The 15,599-nt window shown below is 37.5% G+C and overlaps 1 protein-coding gene across 2 annotated transcripts in view; it reads left to right on the top strand.

The window, feature by feature from the left end:
- The window catches only part of VPS41 (VPS41 subunit of HOPS complex), a 104,644-nt gene that overhangs the window by 20,961 nt on the left and 68,084 nt on the right, over nt 1–15,599 (top strand). For both annotated transcript variants that reach the window (XM_062569572.1, XM_062569573.1), the window contains exons 3-4: nt 325–432; nt 3,346–3,423. In XM_062569572.1, coding sequence (XP_062425556.1) covers nt 325–432; nt 3,346–3,423 — 186 coding nt within the window. The remainder of the gene's footprint in view (nt 1–324; nt 433–3,345; nt 3,424–15,599) is intronic.

Here is a 15,599-nt window from a genome sequence, read left to right as displayed (position 1 = left end):
CCCCCCCACTTTTTAGAAATCAACTAAATGCCTTTTACAATCCAGCTGAATAGATATGCTGTTTTACAGTCTTTGTTTGCATCCAGAACTTTGGAGTAAAAAGAGAAGTCAACAACAACAAGTGCAACTCAGGTGCTCTGGAATGATAAAAATGTGAAAGTTTGGCTTTTGAGTGTAGTGACTGTTGTTAAGAGATAATAGTGCTCCATGTACAGCTGTTGTGTGATGGTTTTGGGGTATCTTTTAGTTTCTTTATATTTAAAATCAACTTTTAAACATTTTTTTTTCTCTTGCCCCCTTTTTCTTAAACTCTTGAAAATTTAGGAAGATGAAAGTGAAGAAGAACCCAAGTTGAAGTATGAACGGCTTTCTAATGGAGTGACTGAAATTCTCCAGAAAGATGCAGCCAGCTGCATGACAGTGCATGAAAAGGTACCACATGACTGTGGGGCAGAACTCGTGTTTGTTTTTATGTGTTTATCTGTACTTCTAGGACACCAATATTGTTCTTTATAAAAAGTACTGCCAAATATAGAGAAGTGGTGTGGGCCAACAATAATATAAACAAAATTCATGGTAAGCCTGTGTTGAACAGATCACACTCTGTCAGTGAGAACATGAGGTGAGAATTCAAGATGCAGTGATTTGTAAGGTGAGATGTTTGTATAAGCTACCGGTAAGGTACTCCCTAAATTTGAATTAGGAACAGTATTAAGAACTAGAATCGGGATACAGCCCCAACTTTCCTTTAGTCAGAAAAGAAACTGGCATGTACAACACTTACTTGTACAGCCTGAGTCACTGAAGACAGACTGCATCATGCCAGAGCCAGCTTAGCGTGTATTTCTGTTAATACAGTATGAAAGAAGTAATTACAATACGCTTGTGTGTGTGTCTTAAACTTTTCTACTCTCCTCCCCTGGGTCAATATGGTAAGGCCGGGAGAGAGGACATTTGCGTACTCTAACACCAGTAACATTTGAGGCGTACAAGAGAATGAAAGCCAGAAAGTAATAGATGATGCAAAGTGAAGAAATTTTGATTTATGCAGAAATGTTTTTCTCTGCTTGCAGGAAAGAAACTTCAGCTGCTTTTTAGTGATTTAAACAATTGCTTTCTTGTTTCTTGTGTTTTCTTCCCTTTTGAATATTGAAGAAAATCTTAAAATAATGAGGAATGCTGAAAAACATTTTAAAATGTCAGAGTTGATGATTTATTAAGCAGCTATTAGAAGAAGTATGTAAAGCATAGTAGTTGCTTTCTGAATGTCTACTTTTTCACAGCTGATGATAATAGCTCCTTAACAGTTATTGTTGAGGGATCCATCTCCATTATTTCGCTATATTTTTAGATTGACTTGTGCTATGTGTTTCTCTTACTCAGATTGTTGCCATGGCTCAAGAGGCTCTTAAAATGAAGCTTGTATTTTAACTGTATGAATGAAAACAATAAATCTGTGTTAAATGCTTTTGACAGCTTGGAATTAAGCAGATATTTTGAGAATTTGCAAGCATTTGTTCCTACTCTGTGACCTGTTTGTGTTACTACTACTCCTCAGCCTCAACTAAATCTTGAGGGCCAAGAGATAAGCAGGATTTTTCTCTAAGGAAGTGTATGGATGCAGCTTTAGCTATAGTGTTATTACAAAGACTGACAATACAGGAAAGTATTTCTGAGTATCCAAACACTTTTAGCTTTCCAGCAAACTAGATACACTGTTTATGAGAAATATCAATATTGTTAGAATCTAGGTATTGGAGTCTTTTAGGGATATGTCTCTTACAACAGAGAACTTAAAAATAAGGGTGGGTTATAGGTTTTGTGAGGGTGTTTTTTTTTCCTCCTCTAGCAGGAAAAGCCCTGCTGAAGCATCATCATTACAAAAATTATGTAGTACTATGTAAAGTACACATCTGAGTACAACAGTTTGACTTTCTGGGAATTCTGAAAATCTGGCTTCTGTATACAGACTAATTTCCCCCCAGAATTATTGTTGTTATTTTTTTCTTTTCGGTACTAAAGCATCATATTTTCACCAGGCTTGCTGTCTGCACTGGATGACTAATCGTCATGGCACCTGGTGCATTCAAGCAGGCCTGTGCAGTGGAATAGTCATACCTAGTTATGTCTGCACACCTGATGTTTTATTAACCAGTATTGATTTTTTTACCCGGGGGACTTTTTTCTTCCTGAAAAAAGGCAACCTTGCAGGAGTGAAAGGCATTGCAGGGGATGAATTTCTAATGAACCCCTTCTTTCCTTTTTTTGACTCCTTTTAATGTAGCTTCATATTTTAAGTGCCTGAACTGAAATTTCATTTTAAGCAATTCCATTTTGATAAATCCTTTTAAACCTTGACTTTCTGTAAGGTTATTTTTTAAAGATTGTGCTGCCTGACTGACACGCTTAGTAGTGCCTGTAAATTTGAGCATTTCATTATAGGTTGCAATGAAGCATGCTCACATGCAGTGAAATACAGAGAATTGAAGAGCCTAGACTATTTGAGTAATGCTGGGAGGAAGAGGGGGGAAATAAAAAGAAACCTCTGTCATAAATCAAGTAGTACCAAAGTTCTTCCTTTTCTGTTTAGCTGTAGTTCACATGGTTCAATTAACAGCAGACTTTCTCTGCATCAGTTGCCACCTTCTTTGTATTGGAATAAGTTTGAGCGTGCATTTGTGTGGAGATTTGTTTATTTGTAGGATGAAACTCTTGAGGTATCAAAGGAAAAAAGTGTTATTCTTGGAAATGTTCAATGTAGGAATGTTACAGTACGTGAAGGAAAGCAAGCCCAGTAGTTGATCTATGTGCTTAAATGCACTGTCAAAGACCATTCCATAATTCAGCAATATTTTACCAGTGGCCTACTGCTGGCCATTTGCTGTGCTTGAATGTTGTTTTTATATTAATGGTGAAGGAGAATTAACAATAAGTACCCTCCAGAAAACTATTATGTTATTAAAAAAAAAAAAAAGAAAAAAAGAAAAGCTGTGGAAAGGACCTTAAAACTGCTTCAGGTCTGTGTTAGTCCTTGCTTTCACACTGCATTTTTAATTTGCTGCCACAGTCCATCAGGCAATGTATACAGACTGCAGACACACCATTAGTTGTCAGTAGACGAGGGTCCTCATGACTCATTCTGACAGCTAACTTGCACTATCACAGTAATATGGACTTGAATCCCTGTTTTATTCTTTAGGTGAGGCTAAAATAAGCTTTTTCGGTGGAGTATTTTCTTCCAGGGTGTTGCTAATCATTAATCTGGTAAACATCCTGAAGTTCATTTAATGCTGCTGTAGTTTTGGTTGTGGTGTGCTGTGTTTTTAACTAGTCTTTCTTTTACAGTTTTTGGCACTGGGAACACATTACGGAAAGGTTTATTTACTTGATGTCCAGGGGAACATCACACAGAAGTTTGATGTTGTAAGTATGGAACTATTCAGAACAGATCTACTAGGATGTAAAACCGCTGTGATGTACTAAGTAATAAATAAGTTAATGCTCTTACTATACTCAGAATCTTACCCACACATTTCATGAGCTCCCTCCCTATAATACCAGAGACAATGAGTGGTGCTTGGAAAAAGAAGTTGCATGAATGGTTTTGTGATGAGCGCATCTCAGATTACATATAATAATCCTCGATCATGAAGACAGAATAGGAAATACATATTTATGAATGTAAAAGGCTATTACTAATTATGTACTCCAAGGGGTCGTGACTTCTGTAACATATGAGGCTGCTCATTAGGTGACTGTTGTCAATTGTTAGTGTGTGTACTATCATCTTATCTAGTTGCCACAGGTAATTGAAAATTGATTGATTGCCTTGCTGGCTCAGTTTATCTACTGCAAATATATAACGCTAATATTTTATGTGAATGTTCTGAAGCCTGGACTCTTAAGGGATTGTATTGATTGAAGAAAAAGAGGCAGACTTTTTTTTCTTATTGTAGTTCCTGGTGTTAGAGGATGAATGAAAGGGTAAATTTAAAGCTCTGTTCTAGAGTATTAAATACTGCTTTTAATTGTGGAGATTGTGGATTTTTAAATATCTCTTTTTCAATCACCTTATTTTCTGTGGGGGACAGAGGGAGGGAACTCACAATCTTTACATTTTTTTTCCTCTCCCCACCGCATCTCTTGGCATTGTCACAAAATCTGGTGGCCAGGCATCGGTTTTTCATAGCAGTGTCAGCACTTGTCTGAGTATCTATCACAAGATGTTGGCATGTTTGCAAAGAACGTATGTTCTAAAGCTGACGCAGCTGGCTGCATGTGAGGGGTGAAAGGTTTTGTTTACATTTTTGAAAAATCTAATTACGCAGTTGTTGTGCAAAGAGGAAAAGAAGTCTCAGCCAAAACCCGGCTTCTTACAACCAACCTTTGGAGGAAATTTTATGTATAGCAACAATCATATTGACAATGACCTTACTGGGTATTAGTGAAAGTCAAGCTAGTGATGTTCTCTAATTACTTTTAACTTTATGTGTACATCAGAAACACTTTTAGTGGCTCCCTTCTTGTTCTAATTACTTCCTATGTACACTGCTTGCTAAAAACACAACATTTTCCTTCTCTCTAATCTGTTTGGGGAAGATGGGATTAAAATGTACCTGAATTCTTCTCTTCCATCTCTCCAGTAAAGGACTGACTCAAAGCCCGTTAAAACGAAGTGGAGGTTTTCTATCGAGTTCAGGCATTAAATGTCTTAGATTTATATTTATTCTACTCCGTGTCAGGTGCTTGGAAGTGTTCATTTGTAGAACTGCCATTTTTTTGCTAGGTGTGTGATCAATGACAGATAAGGCCCTGTTCTCCCATGTTGATCCATAAAGGTGAAATCCTCATCTTTGTGTAAAGCCTTAAGGCATTGCCTAGGCATAGAGCAAGCCATAACGGGACCTGTTCTCTACTGAAGACTACAAAACAAAATCCCTCTATCCTCTTTATATTTATACCCATCCAAATCTCCTCTGTGTTTTTTAAAAAAAAAAAAAAAAATTCTACCAGTGGCTGCTAGGAGGGTGGGTTCTTATGGTGAAGTTAAGGCTGGCACTGACTGCTCTACAGATTTTCTTACTTGACTATCTCTTTTCCAAATTTTACCTGCTTCAAACTAAAGATTTTTGGTGGCACGTTTTCTCTCTCTTTTTTGAGGGGCGCCATGCTTTATTTTTGTGTTATACCCGAATGCTTTCTTTCTGACATGAACTTAAAGGTCTAGACTACAGACTGGAGACATGACTAGAAAAACATTTGGTGGGTTTTCCCTTCTTTTCTTCTCTCCCTCCATGCCCTGGGTATTGTGTCTTCTGCCATGGCATTGGCCATGGCCAGAGCATTCCTGGATTGTGAAAAGCAAAGCCCAAGCAGAACTGAACCAAACCATCTCTCGATGAGAAAGCCAGTCATTTCCTAAAGCCCTAGAAAAGCAAAGCATCTTTTTGTAAAGGTTCTCGGGCAAAGACTATTTTCTTTAGTAATATTTTATCTGGTTCTTTGTTGGATCTAGAATGAGCAAATTCCTCCGAAAAGCTTTTCCAGGGGTGAACTTCTACCTTAAAGTAGTAAATAGGAGAAAGATCTATGGAAATTAGTAGTGTTGAAATATTGTTCCAAGTAAATAAAATAGGTTTTTCATTAAAGAGTAGGTAATATTACTTCAAGCACTGAAATCTTGGAATTGTTTGCAGCAAATGATGTACCCTGGGAGTGAATTTCACAAATCTTTGTTTGAAAGATTCTTTTTAGCAGGTGTTTTCTGTCTTATGAGATGGCAGAAATGAATAATAAGGATTTCAACTTACAGCCTTTTGTCTAGAAGAAATCAGTTATGTAATTCCCGGATTTGTTCTGCATTTGACTCTCTCTTTTTTGATTTTTTTATTAAGTCAAATTGAAAAAAAAAAGGGGGGGGGGAAGTTGTTAATAAAATTACCTTTCTGTCCAACTAGTAGTTAACAGAATTAGATAGATAACTGTGAAACAGCACAGAGAGAAAACTTTAAAAGTGATTAGAATGAAATTACTCTTAGTATGTGAAATGAACTGGGACGGAAAGAGGGATTTTTATTTTAATCTTAAGTGTTCCTTAAGAACACTTTCAGATCAAAGTCTTGATGATTTTCCCTTGGCTGAGTTGGAGTAAAAGAGTCTCCTAGAGCTGAGAGAAAAGTTAGGGGAGGAGGAATTACTACTTAAAGCTCTCCAAAAAAGAAAAAAAAGTAATTCATATTTAAATATGTGGAAAATGCCATTATTGCCGTCTCAGTTCTCTTGATCTTCTTTCTCTCTCCTAGTCACAGGTAACTGTGTTCAATAATATGGGTCGGCTGGAAGCTGAATAAAACAAAATCTTGTTTTTATAGTAAATCATTCCCTTTCATATTGACTCACATTAGGATTTGATCCAAATTGTAAAGCAGAGAAAGAAATTGATCTCAAAGGACTTGCAGCATAATTACTTATATCGTGTCTCCAGCTTTTGTGAACTTAGAGAGAAAACTGACAGGTATGTTGCATCATCTCCAAAATATCCAACTTTTGGATGGCAATCTCCCTTTTCTAAACAAGTATTATAAGAAACACTAAAATATAAAGCCTGGCAGCTCTAGAATTTTATTTATTTTATTATTATTATTATTTTAACAGTTGTGATTTAGTGTATTTTGTTTTTAAATCTTCTTTATCAGGTAATGTCCTGAGAAGTGAAATAATGTGGGTACGCCTAATCACAAGTATTATTTCTAGTGCTGCAAAGGCTTAATCATATGGTCTACTTTGTGTTCCAGAAAGCTTCGTGAAAGCCTACGAGACTAACTTTGGCAATTAAAAATGTTTCAGAACAGAGCCTTTTTCCATCTTGCTCTTAACTGCTGATGTTGGATACTGGCCAGACGGACCACGGGTCTCTGCAGCTTTGCGAGTTCTGCCTTCGTCAAAAGGGCAATTGGGGGACAGGAGTTTGGGGGCTTTGGGCTTTGGTGTTGCAGGTATCTCAGTGACCAGTCTTCTGTTCTGGCATGATCCCTCTCCTCCTCGCCTAGCACATTTTCAGCTTGCACTAGCATGGCTGTCTTTGACTATGTCAGATGCCTAAGATTAACTGATATGCATCCTCAGATAATATATGTTTGGCAAACTGCTATTCTCTTGTATTAGGATTCAGTGGATTGAGTGAGATGAAATGTGTCAAATGCACTGAAAATTATTACTAAAAGGCAACAACAAAAAAAGCCTGCTAACTCTACTGACAAAGGACGATGCAGGACTGATTCACAGCATGTTAATTCCAAATGCCTCCCCATCTTTCTTTTCTTTTAGACTGTCTGCAATTTATTAATATAATTATTGCTTCAACTGACATCTTGTGGTTTAAGGACTTGTAGCTATGAAGAAAGCTGTACAAACCTATTTAGTTAAGTAACAAATCAAAAACCTTTCAAAGGGCAAGAAAACCCACTGCCCCCGTGTTGTGGTCTTCTAATAAACATCACGCTTAGAGCAGAAACGGGAAGAAGTTTTGGCTTGTGCAAGTGTTATGCGAAGGGTTTACAAATAGGAGGGGTTTAATTGCTTTATGCTTCAGAGATGATGCATGTGTGTGGAAAACAAATGTAAATAATGTTTTAAAGCACCCTTTACTGGGAAAAAAATCAGGTCTTAATGTGCAATGTTTCTGAGGGTATTCAAGGCTGGTCAAATCTCTGAAAGAGAATAGAACAGTAAGTAGAGGCCTCTTCTTGCAGATTTTTTTTTTTTACTGTGTATTTCTCTCCTGGTCAATGGGGTTTTTTGGTTTTTGTTTTTTGGGTTTTTTTTCCTCCTGTCTCACATTGTGTAGTATTAAACACTACTTTATAGTATTTTAATCAAAATGGCACAAACCCAAAAGGTCACTAGGTCATCCCTGCTACCTTGGAAATTCAAAAGGAAGTTGTTTCGGTTGTGATATAATTGCCCTCAGGCCTATTAAAGTTGCAGCACTTCCCTGCCTCTGCAGTGAGGGTTTGGCTTGCTTGAGGTTAAGTCAGTGGCCAGCTGGTGTTGCTGATACCTCATCAGATTGCAAACAAACGTGTGGCAGGTTTCTCCTATCTTGACAGGGTTTTGAAAGGGTTTAATTGCTAACAAGAAAAGCAGCTTTTCTAATGAAGGGCAGCTGCTGTCGTGCACTAAATGCTGTTGCCAGAAGTGTGATAGAGCCCACTATGTGTTCTGAGAGATAATGCAGCCTCCTTCAGCGGGGAGGGTAACTTCTAGCATTTGATTGTATGATGAAGTTAGTCGGAATAGAAGTTTGCATGAGAGTTATAAGACTAAGATGATATAGGTGTCGCTTATTTTGACAGGCTACTTAAAATTCACTGTTTATTACTTTAACTACATCATTTTAGTTGTCAGTGTCAGACTATGAAAGACTTAGTAGTAAAATGAAATGAAGCAACAGAATTTAGAATAAAGATCTGGGTAGCTCTATGCTACTATTTGCCGGGTGTCAGTGTGCCTGTTAACAAATTGGATGCTGAAATCCCATGTTTTGTACAAAACTAGGCATGGTGCTCTGACTGTATATTGTGATTGCAGACTCCAAAACAGAAAGTAAAAATTTAAAGTTTTGGTACGAGTGTCTGTCTAGGGGACAGCCTTACATCTGCTTGGTGAAACCTCCCACCCAAATGGGTGGTGCAGTCCTATGGCTTAAATGCTTTCTAGAGAATAATGGAGGAAAAAACTCACCCAAGCCTCCCAACACATTTCTAATAACTGTTAAATAAAAAATTATTCATACTTGCATTTCTTTGCCTTCTTGGTGCTTAGTCCCTGAAAACAGTAGGTGCTGCTAGATTGCTCGTCTTTTACTGCTTGCTGAAGTTGGAGCAAGTGTAGCTTCTCAGCCATTGTGGATGTCCCTGTCCTATGAAGAATTTGCTGATTTGGCCAGGTGATGGTGATTGGCAAAAGGCATGTGTTCAGTCATTAGCTACTTCCTTTTTCCAGCTATCTCCAAACTGTATTGTGCCATGTCTGTCTCATACCCGCTCTAAATGCTCTTTGCTGACGTACATCTGGACTACTGGGCCAAGTGGCTAATGTTTCCATTAACAGCAGCGAAACTGCTCGTAGCTAGTTGTGGTGAAGTCTTTTATCAGAAGAAGGTCTTACAACACAGATGTTTTCTAAATCCTGACAGCATTTAAAAGCATAGGGAGGATTTGGAAAGGATTGTTTCAGAAGAATCTAATATACTGCTGATTCTTAGAGCCGTTTTCCTTTTTGTTAAACGGCATCTTGTATCTGGATGCCATTTTCCTGTGTACCAAAGGCAGACACTTGCGTGCACATGTACCAAGTAATAGCAGTTAGCTTGTCAGAATTATTCAGAGTTCTGGCATTAATAAAATATTATTTGCATTAGAAAATGTTTTTCTAGTTAGAAGTCCAAAGCAACTGAATTCTGGAGGACATAGTCTTTTATATAAGCTGACATTAATGATGGACCTACAGCCCTTTGTTTCCATTAACAATAAAAAACACTGCACTATTAAAAATACAGAATGGCATAAAAGGGATGTATGATAAACAAAACATGAAGGCAAAGCTAAACCTTTTTTTCCATATGGAGTAAGATATTGTTGATAATGAACTTTGTAAATTCCAAACTTTAGAAGGGGATATTTATTAGATTTATTTAGTTTAAAAGACATGATTAGGTTTAGCTCAGTTGGTAAGAGCATGGTGCTAACAATGACAAGGTCGTGGGTTCGATCCCTGTATGGGCCACTTGCTTGGGGGCTGGACTAGATGATCTCCAGAGGTCCCTTCCAACCTTACCACTTCTGTGATTCTGTGGAGTGAATAGTGGGTGGTTGTTGCATTTCTGATGGGATGCTAAAAGTGGACAGTCCAAACTTAAGCATTTCTTGGGTGTTAATACCCTCAGAGTGGCTCTTAATAAAAGTAGGTACTTCCAACCTGATTGTCTCCATTGTGATGCTGCTTTTAGGAAGCTGATTCCACTCAGTGCCCTGTGACACAGAGAAATAAAACTCTAAGAAATTTCAGAAATTGGTGATTTTTGTGTCAGAAGGTTCCAAAATGTAAACTTGAATTGGCTGATGGCCGAAGTTTGTAGTTGCTGCAGCCCTTGGCAGTTCTGAAGGTAGGAGCTCTGAAATGTAAGCAGTATAAAGTCAGAAGAATCTACTACTTTTTTATCTACACTAAATAAAGCTAATTATAAGCAAGGATGTCTACATTTTGCTGTTGTTGAAGTAGAGCCTCTTTAGATGTAAATGCATTGGGGCAGGTTGTACAGGATCTTCACCTTCCCTTTTAGCTTTCTCTACCTTATTGTCACAGTGAGGGTACAGCATATGGTATGCCATTTACAGTAAGTTACAGTGCACTTTGATTCATAATTTTCACTCATATGAGTGCTTTCACCTCCTCCCCTCCATCTTTCTGATTTGCAAATGTGGGTTAGGATCCTGTTAAGAACGACAAATCTGAAGCTGATCACTGAGGATCTGTCTGCCAGGTTTTCTGAGACTTTCTCAAGTGATAAAATTGCAAAGTAAGGAAGCTCCAGAGTTGGTGTCCAATGCAAGTAGAATGCTTTCAGTAAGCAGAAAATGTTTCTTCTTGCATATGGCTCTTATTTGATGTTGGGCCATACAGGTATTGATAGATGGATGTTTATGTGGAAAATGGCACTTCAGTTTCAGCTATTGGCTGAACTTCAGCTTTGACCACTCAGTATAGTATTTAACTATGCCAAGAATATGCCTGATTTTGTCTCCTTCAGCCTTTCCTCTGGAAAGGGAATTCCATTCTACATAGTATTTTTGGTCTGATTCAGTCATCTGGACAGACACTGATCTCAGTGGCCGATGGATTGAAACCATCTTCTATAGCAGAATGGTTGGCAGACTAAAATAACCTTAAAAAAAAAAAGAAAAAAATTAGTCTGGTTTCTCGTTACAGAAGCTGATAAAAGGAGGAAAACTATGTGGAGAAAAATAATGGCTTTGTAATAGCATGTACGGAGAAGCAGGGATCCTAGGCTCCATGTGGTCACGTCCTCTCTCCTGTGATAGGTCAGGGAGGCTGGTAATCACGGCTATTGTGAAAACTTTCTTGGAAATGATGTTGGAAAAACAATGAATGACCCCTGAGAAGACTAGTCAAGAGCCTCATTACTTGTTTAAAAGCTGTCTGGTCAAAGTGCCAATAAAATAATCTCTAAAAAGAAAACCTGTCCTGAAAAGAATGTGCACTATATGACCTGCTTGGCCTCTTTCATCAGTCACTTCACTGAATAGTGGTTTATTAAGAAGTGCAGAAAATCTCATACTTTTTCTTCCTAAGGGTGGAATACTACAGAAGCTTGTTAAATGACATGAGCGTTGTTATTCTCTAGCAACGACCTATGAAATTGCCCCAGTAAGATTCATCCTCAGAAGTTTAGGTGTGTTTTTGGATTGTTCTCCAAAGCCCTATTTGCAGTTCAGTAGCCTGCATGGAAAGTTAGCATCCCAAGATGAAGTTGCTGTGCTTACCGTGCTCAGGGAGCAGTCCAGAAATGAAAGAAATTAGAGGAATTGGTGAGCCTCTAGATTTTGTCAGATAGTCTTTCTCCATTCTGTGTTGGGTCTCCTGAGGTGCATGTGTATAGCCACAACCTTCAGCCCCTAACCATTCTTTAGCCATCCCTAGAGATAGGTGATGGGGAATATTGTTTCATAGGCTCAGGTACCTTTGATATACAAATGGCAGCAGAGAAATAGAGGCAGGTTTAGCAGATTCCCTCTCTGAGGCCCTGTAGTTGCAGAATGAATGGGGAAGGCAAACTAGGGAGAGGAGAAAAAGTGAGTAGTTTTTCTATGGTACAGAGCACTTGGAAGGATATATCCTTAACACACTGGTGCTCTAACACAGAAGAGATTCTACTCTGGATTTGTGAGAAATTAGCTAACAGTTAAGCTCTGCTTGGAAATGGTGTAGGCTTTTGATATAGATTAATTTTAAATAGTAGTTCTCACTCCCAGCAAGCATTCTGATTATGTTGCAACTACAGCAGCTTTAGGGAGATTCCCTGTTAATTTTTTTATTTTTTTCTTTGACTTTCTTTTTCCTTAGTCCCTGTAGTTGACAAACAAGATTAAGGGATTCACTGATGTGAAAAATACTGAAATCACTGTAGGCTTTTGTCTTTCTCATTTTCTCAGAACACATATGAGAGATTCCTTGTCCTCATATTCCCTTAGATTTAGACGGGCTTTTGAGATATATTTTTTTGTAATAATTTTTATTTCATCTGCAGGAAGGCAGACCTTAATGTTGTTGTTTTTCCATGTTCCAGACTTTGTCACTCTTCCCAGCTTTTCTTCTTCCCTTTTCTTCTAACTAATGTGATCTCCTGTTTTTCATTTGGAAAGTGACAGATTCAAGAGTACTGTAGGAAAAGCACTGGAGGAGGAATTCTTACTTATCAGAATTTGACTACCAGGACTGTTGAACAAAACCTCTTTGCTGTGGAAATTAGTACATTTTCATCAAATGAATATTCAAGTGTTACAATTTCAGCATATACTACTAATATTTCAGTGAGTGGTGAGCAGCTTATTCTGTAACTTTTAAAGATGCTTTTTCAGTTTAAACGTTTGTGCTGCTATATTGCTTCTCAAGTTTGCATGTGTAAGCACATAGCTATATAGTACTTTTCAAGTTAAAATATGAATCATGAGACAGCGTCATAATTTGCTCTGAGGTGCTTTTCCCTCTACTGTGTCAGTAAAACTCCACAACTATGCAAAATATGCGTAAGTCACTGCAGCATTGCAGTGTCTGAGGCATATAAAGTGCATTGCTTCATTTTTTTCCGTTTAAAGAAAGTTCCTCAAAACAAGGGGTCTCTATGCATCAGCATTCTGAACTCAAGGGAGATGGGACGTATGATACATAATATATGTATGCTTAGCCATTGCCTTTTTTTTTAATATTGAAAAAATATTCAGCTGTTTGCTTCATTTTTTTAACTCAAGGGAGATGGGACATACAATACATAATATATGTATGCTTAGCCGTTGCCTTTTACTTTTAATATTGAGAAAATATTCAGTTGTTTGCTTCATTTTCTGTCATCTGCAACTTTTCGAAGTAAGAAGTCCTTAGAAAACACTCCTTTTTTGGCAAGTTAATAAAATTTGACTTTCTTTTCTGGAAGTGTTAAGGTTCTCATTCCTGATAAGAAAAGGCAGCCCTGGGTGCTGTTACTCATTACTACTCCTGAATATTCAATACTTAAGGTATTTTTAGAGTCTTAAAGATATTGTCTGTTTCTCATAATTCATTGCTGGTGGTGTATGTAAAACTTCTAATTTATTCAAGTAAAAGCTGAGGAGTTGGAGCTGTGTTCAGAGCAAGTGCCTCATCGAGTGCAGAGCAAGGCTTGCATTCTCAAAAGACCTTTGTTTAATGTCATGACAGTAGATGAGGCAGTTTCTGTTTATAAATCAATGTTTTGTGCTTGTAGACCTCCACCATGGTGGAAAGAATACAAACAGAAAAATGACAGTCCCTGTTCCAGTGCATTAGCATTTTAAGTGGATTGATTAGTCATACTGCTGTACGTTGAAGGAAGTTACCCATGCTTGTCCATGTGAAAGTCATGGGGTGGGAAGCATGTGAATAAGAGTTGGCACTTGTGAGACAAATTGGGTTAATTTTTTGGTTACAATTTAAATACTATATGCATACAGTTTACCTGTAGTATGGAGAGCAGCTGTATAGCAGTTGTGTAAATCTAGAATGATAACTACATAATGTAGTAAAAAAGAGCTAGGGATAATTTTTTGTCTTTGTATGTGTATGGTACCCAACCTTGAGTTAGACTATGGTTGGGTTAATTCAAGAAAAGTTTAGGAGAACTGACCTTACAGAATGGATGAAAGTACTCCTTAAGTGGGTTGTATTAGTGGTGGGAGCCTCTTGAAGTAAAATGAGCTTTGCTGTAAGTATGATCGAACACTGCTTTGCTTTTCGCACTCCTAATGTGTATGCTGCTTGCCTGCTAAACGTGGCTAAAAGGCATGAAGTCACAGGCAGCTATTAAAATGTTTAGGTTCCTAGCTTGTAAATATTGCATTTTTCACGGACTTGGAGTGAATTCCATTCCTATGTTTCGTGTTCATTCCAGTTCATACCCATTGGGATGCAGTATTTGTGAAAGAATCAATTATCCATTTGTTAGTCAGAGAAGCTTTACAAATTATACATTAGCAGATTGATTTCTCAGGTTCACCAGTGGGGGACTGGTCGTATAACGTAGGTTGATGATGAGTGTCAGGGGAGAAGGAGTTGCCACAAAAAACACAATTAAAAGAAGCTTTCTGAGTGGCCATGAATTTACTCCTAATTGAAGAGCTGACATAATCCATGCTAAGTGCATTTATTTCAAGCATTTTACATTTAGGTAATTGATTAGCCCATGAGGTGTGTTTGTCAGTAGATGCTTGAATTTTTTTCCCCTTCACCTTTTAAATTTAGAATTTTGCAAAAGCCTGTATTTAGATCTATGTGTACAAGATGCCTGTTAGCGTCTTTCTTCCCCCCTAACTTTTCTTTCTTCCATTAAGGTAACATTTTTTTTGTTCTATAATGTCAGCTTGACATTATTGATTTTTGAACAGTCAAACTTGCTTATGTTGTCCAGAATTCCAAACATGTCTCCATCAGAAGTAAAACTGCAGCTAATGGAAATTCAGCTGAATGCGTTTTTTCCTTCTTTAGTATAACTTCAATACTTTGTAAAATTCTGATGCTGTTCTCAGGTTAATCAGTTCAGTGTATTTCCCTCCCTAACTAGCAGGATACTACTTAATGCTAGATTTGAACTATGTTCCGTTTTAAATATTGGTTGATATTATTTATACAGTACTATAAGTATCCCTGTGAGTTGTGTGTTCTTTGTTGATTGATGTAAATCTAAGGGCCCTGAATAAATTAAAAAAAAATTACCCAGCATAATGTTAATTAAATACTTATAAGCATTTTTTTTGATACTTTATGTGAAGAAAGTCATGGTTTTGTAGTATAGGATTTGAGATTAGATCATCTTTATTCATTAAGTAATAGCTATGGAATAATATGTTCCAAATTTTAGATTTGTACTTTGACCTCAGAGTGCTGTTGTAACTTTTATTTTGGAATAAGATGCCTGTAGTTCTGAAGGGTTTCTTAATTTCATTTTAATAATCTTCAGAACAACCAACTGACCAGAGCATATCCTGGACACGATTGCGTGATCTGTCCTCAGACTGCGGTGAGGTGATGACAGCATGTGTCCTCTCTAATTTTCAGCAATTTGTGTTTTATCAACCTGTGCCTGATGCAGGAAGAGATTTAATTTTCTATGCATAAAAAACCACAAAATAGCAAAAACTATTGTAGGTGTCATCTGGAATAAAGCTTAAGAAAAACAAGGGAAGGCGGTTGTGACTCCATGGCTGAACAGATAACACTTAACGGAGGAAGAAACAAACAAACAAAAAAACCCAGAAAAAAACAGAAGCAAAGCAGGGGAGGGGAACTCC

The sequence above is a fragment of the Rhea pennata genome, chromosome 2 (genome assembly GCF_028389875.1).
Source record: "Rhea pennata isolate bPtePen1 chromosome 2, bPtePen1.pri, whole genome shotgun sequence".
NCBI lineage: Eukaryota > Metazoa > Chordata > Aves > Rheiformes > Rheidae > Rhea > Rhea pennata.
Note: the sequence above shows the minus strand (reverse complement) of the source record. Positions and strands in the feature narration are given on the sequence as shown.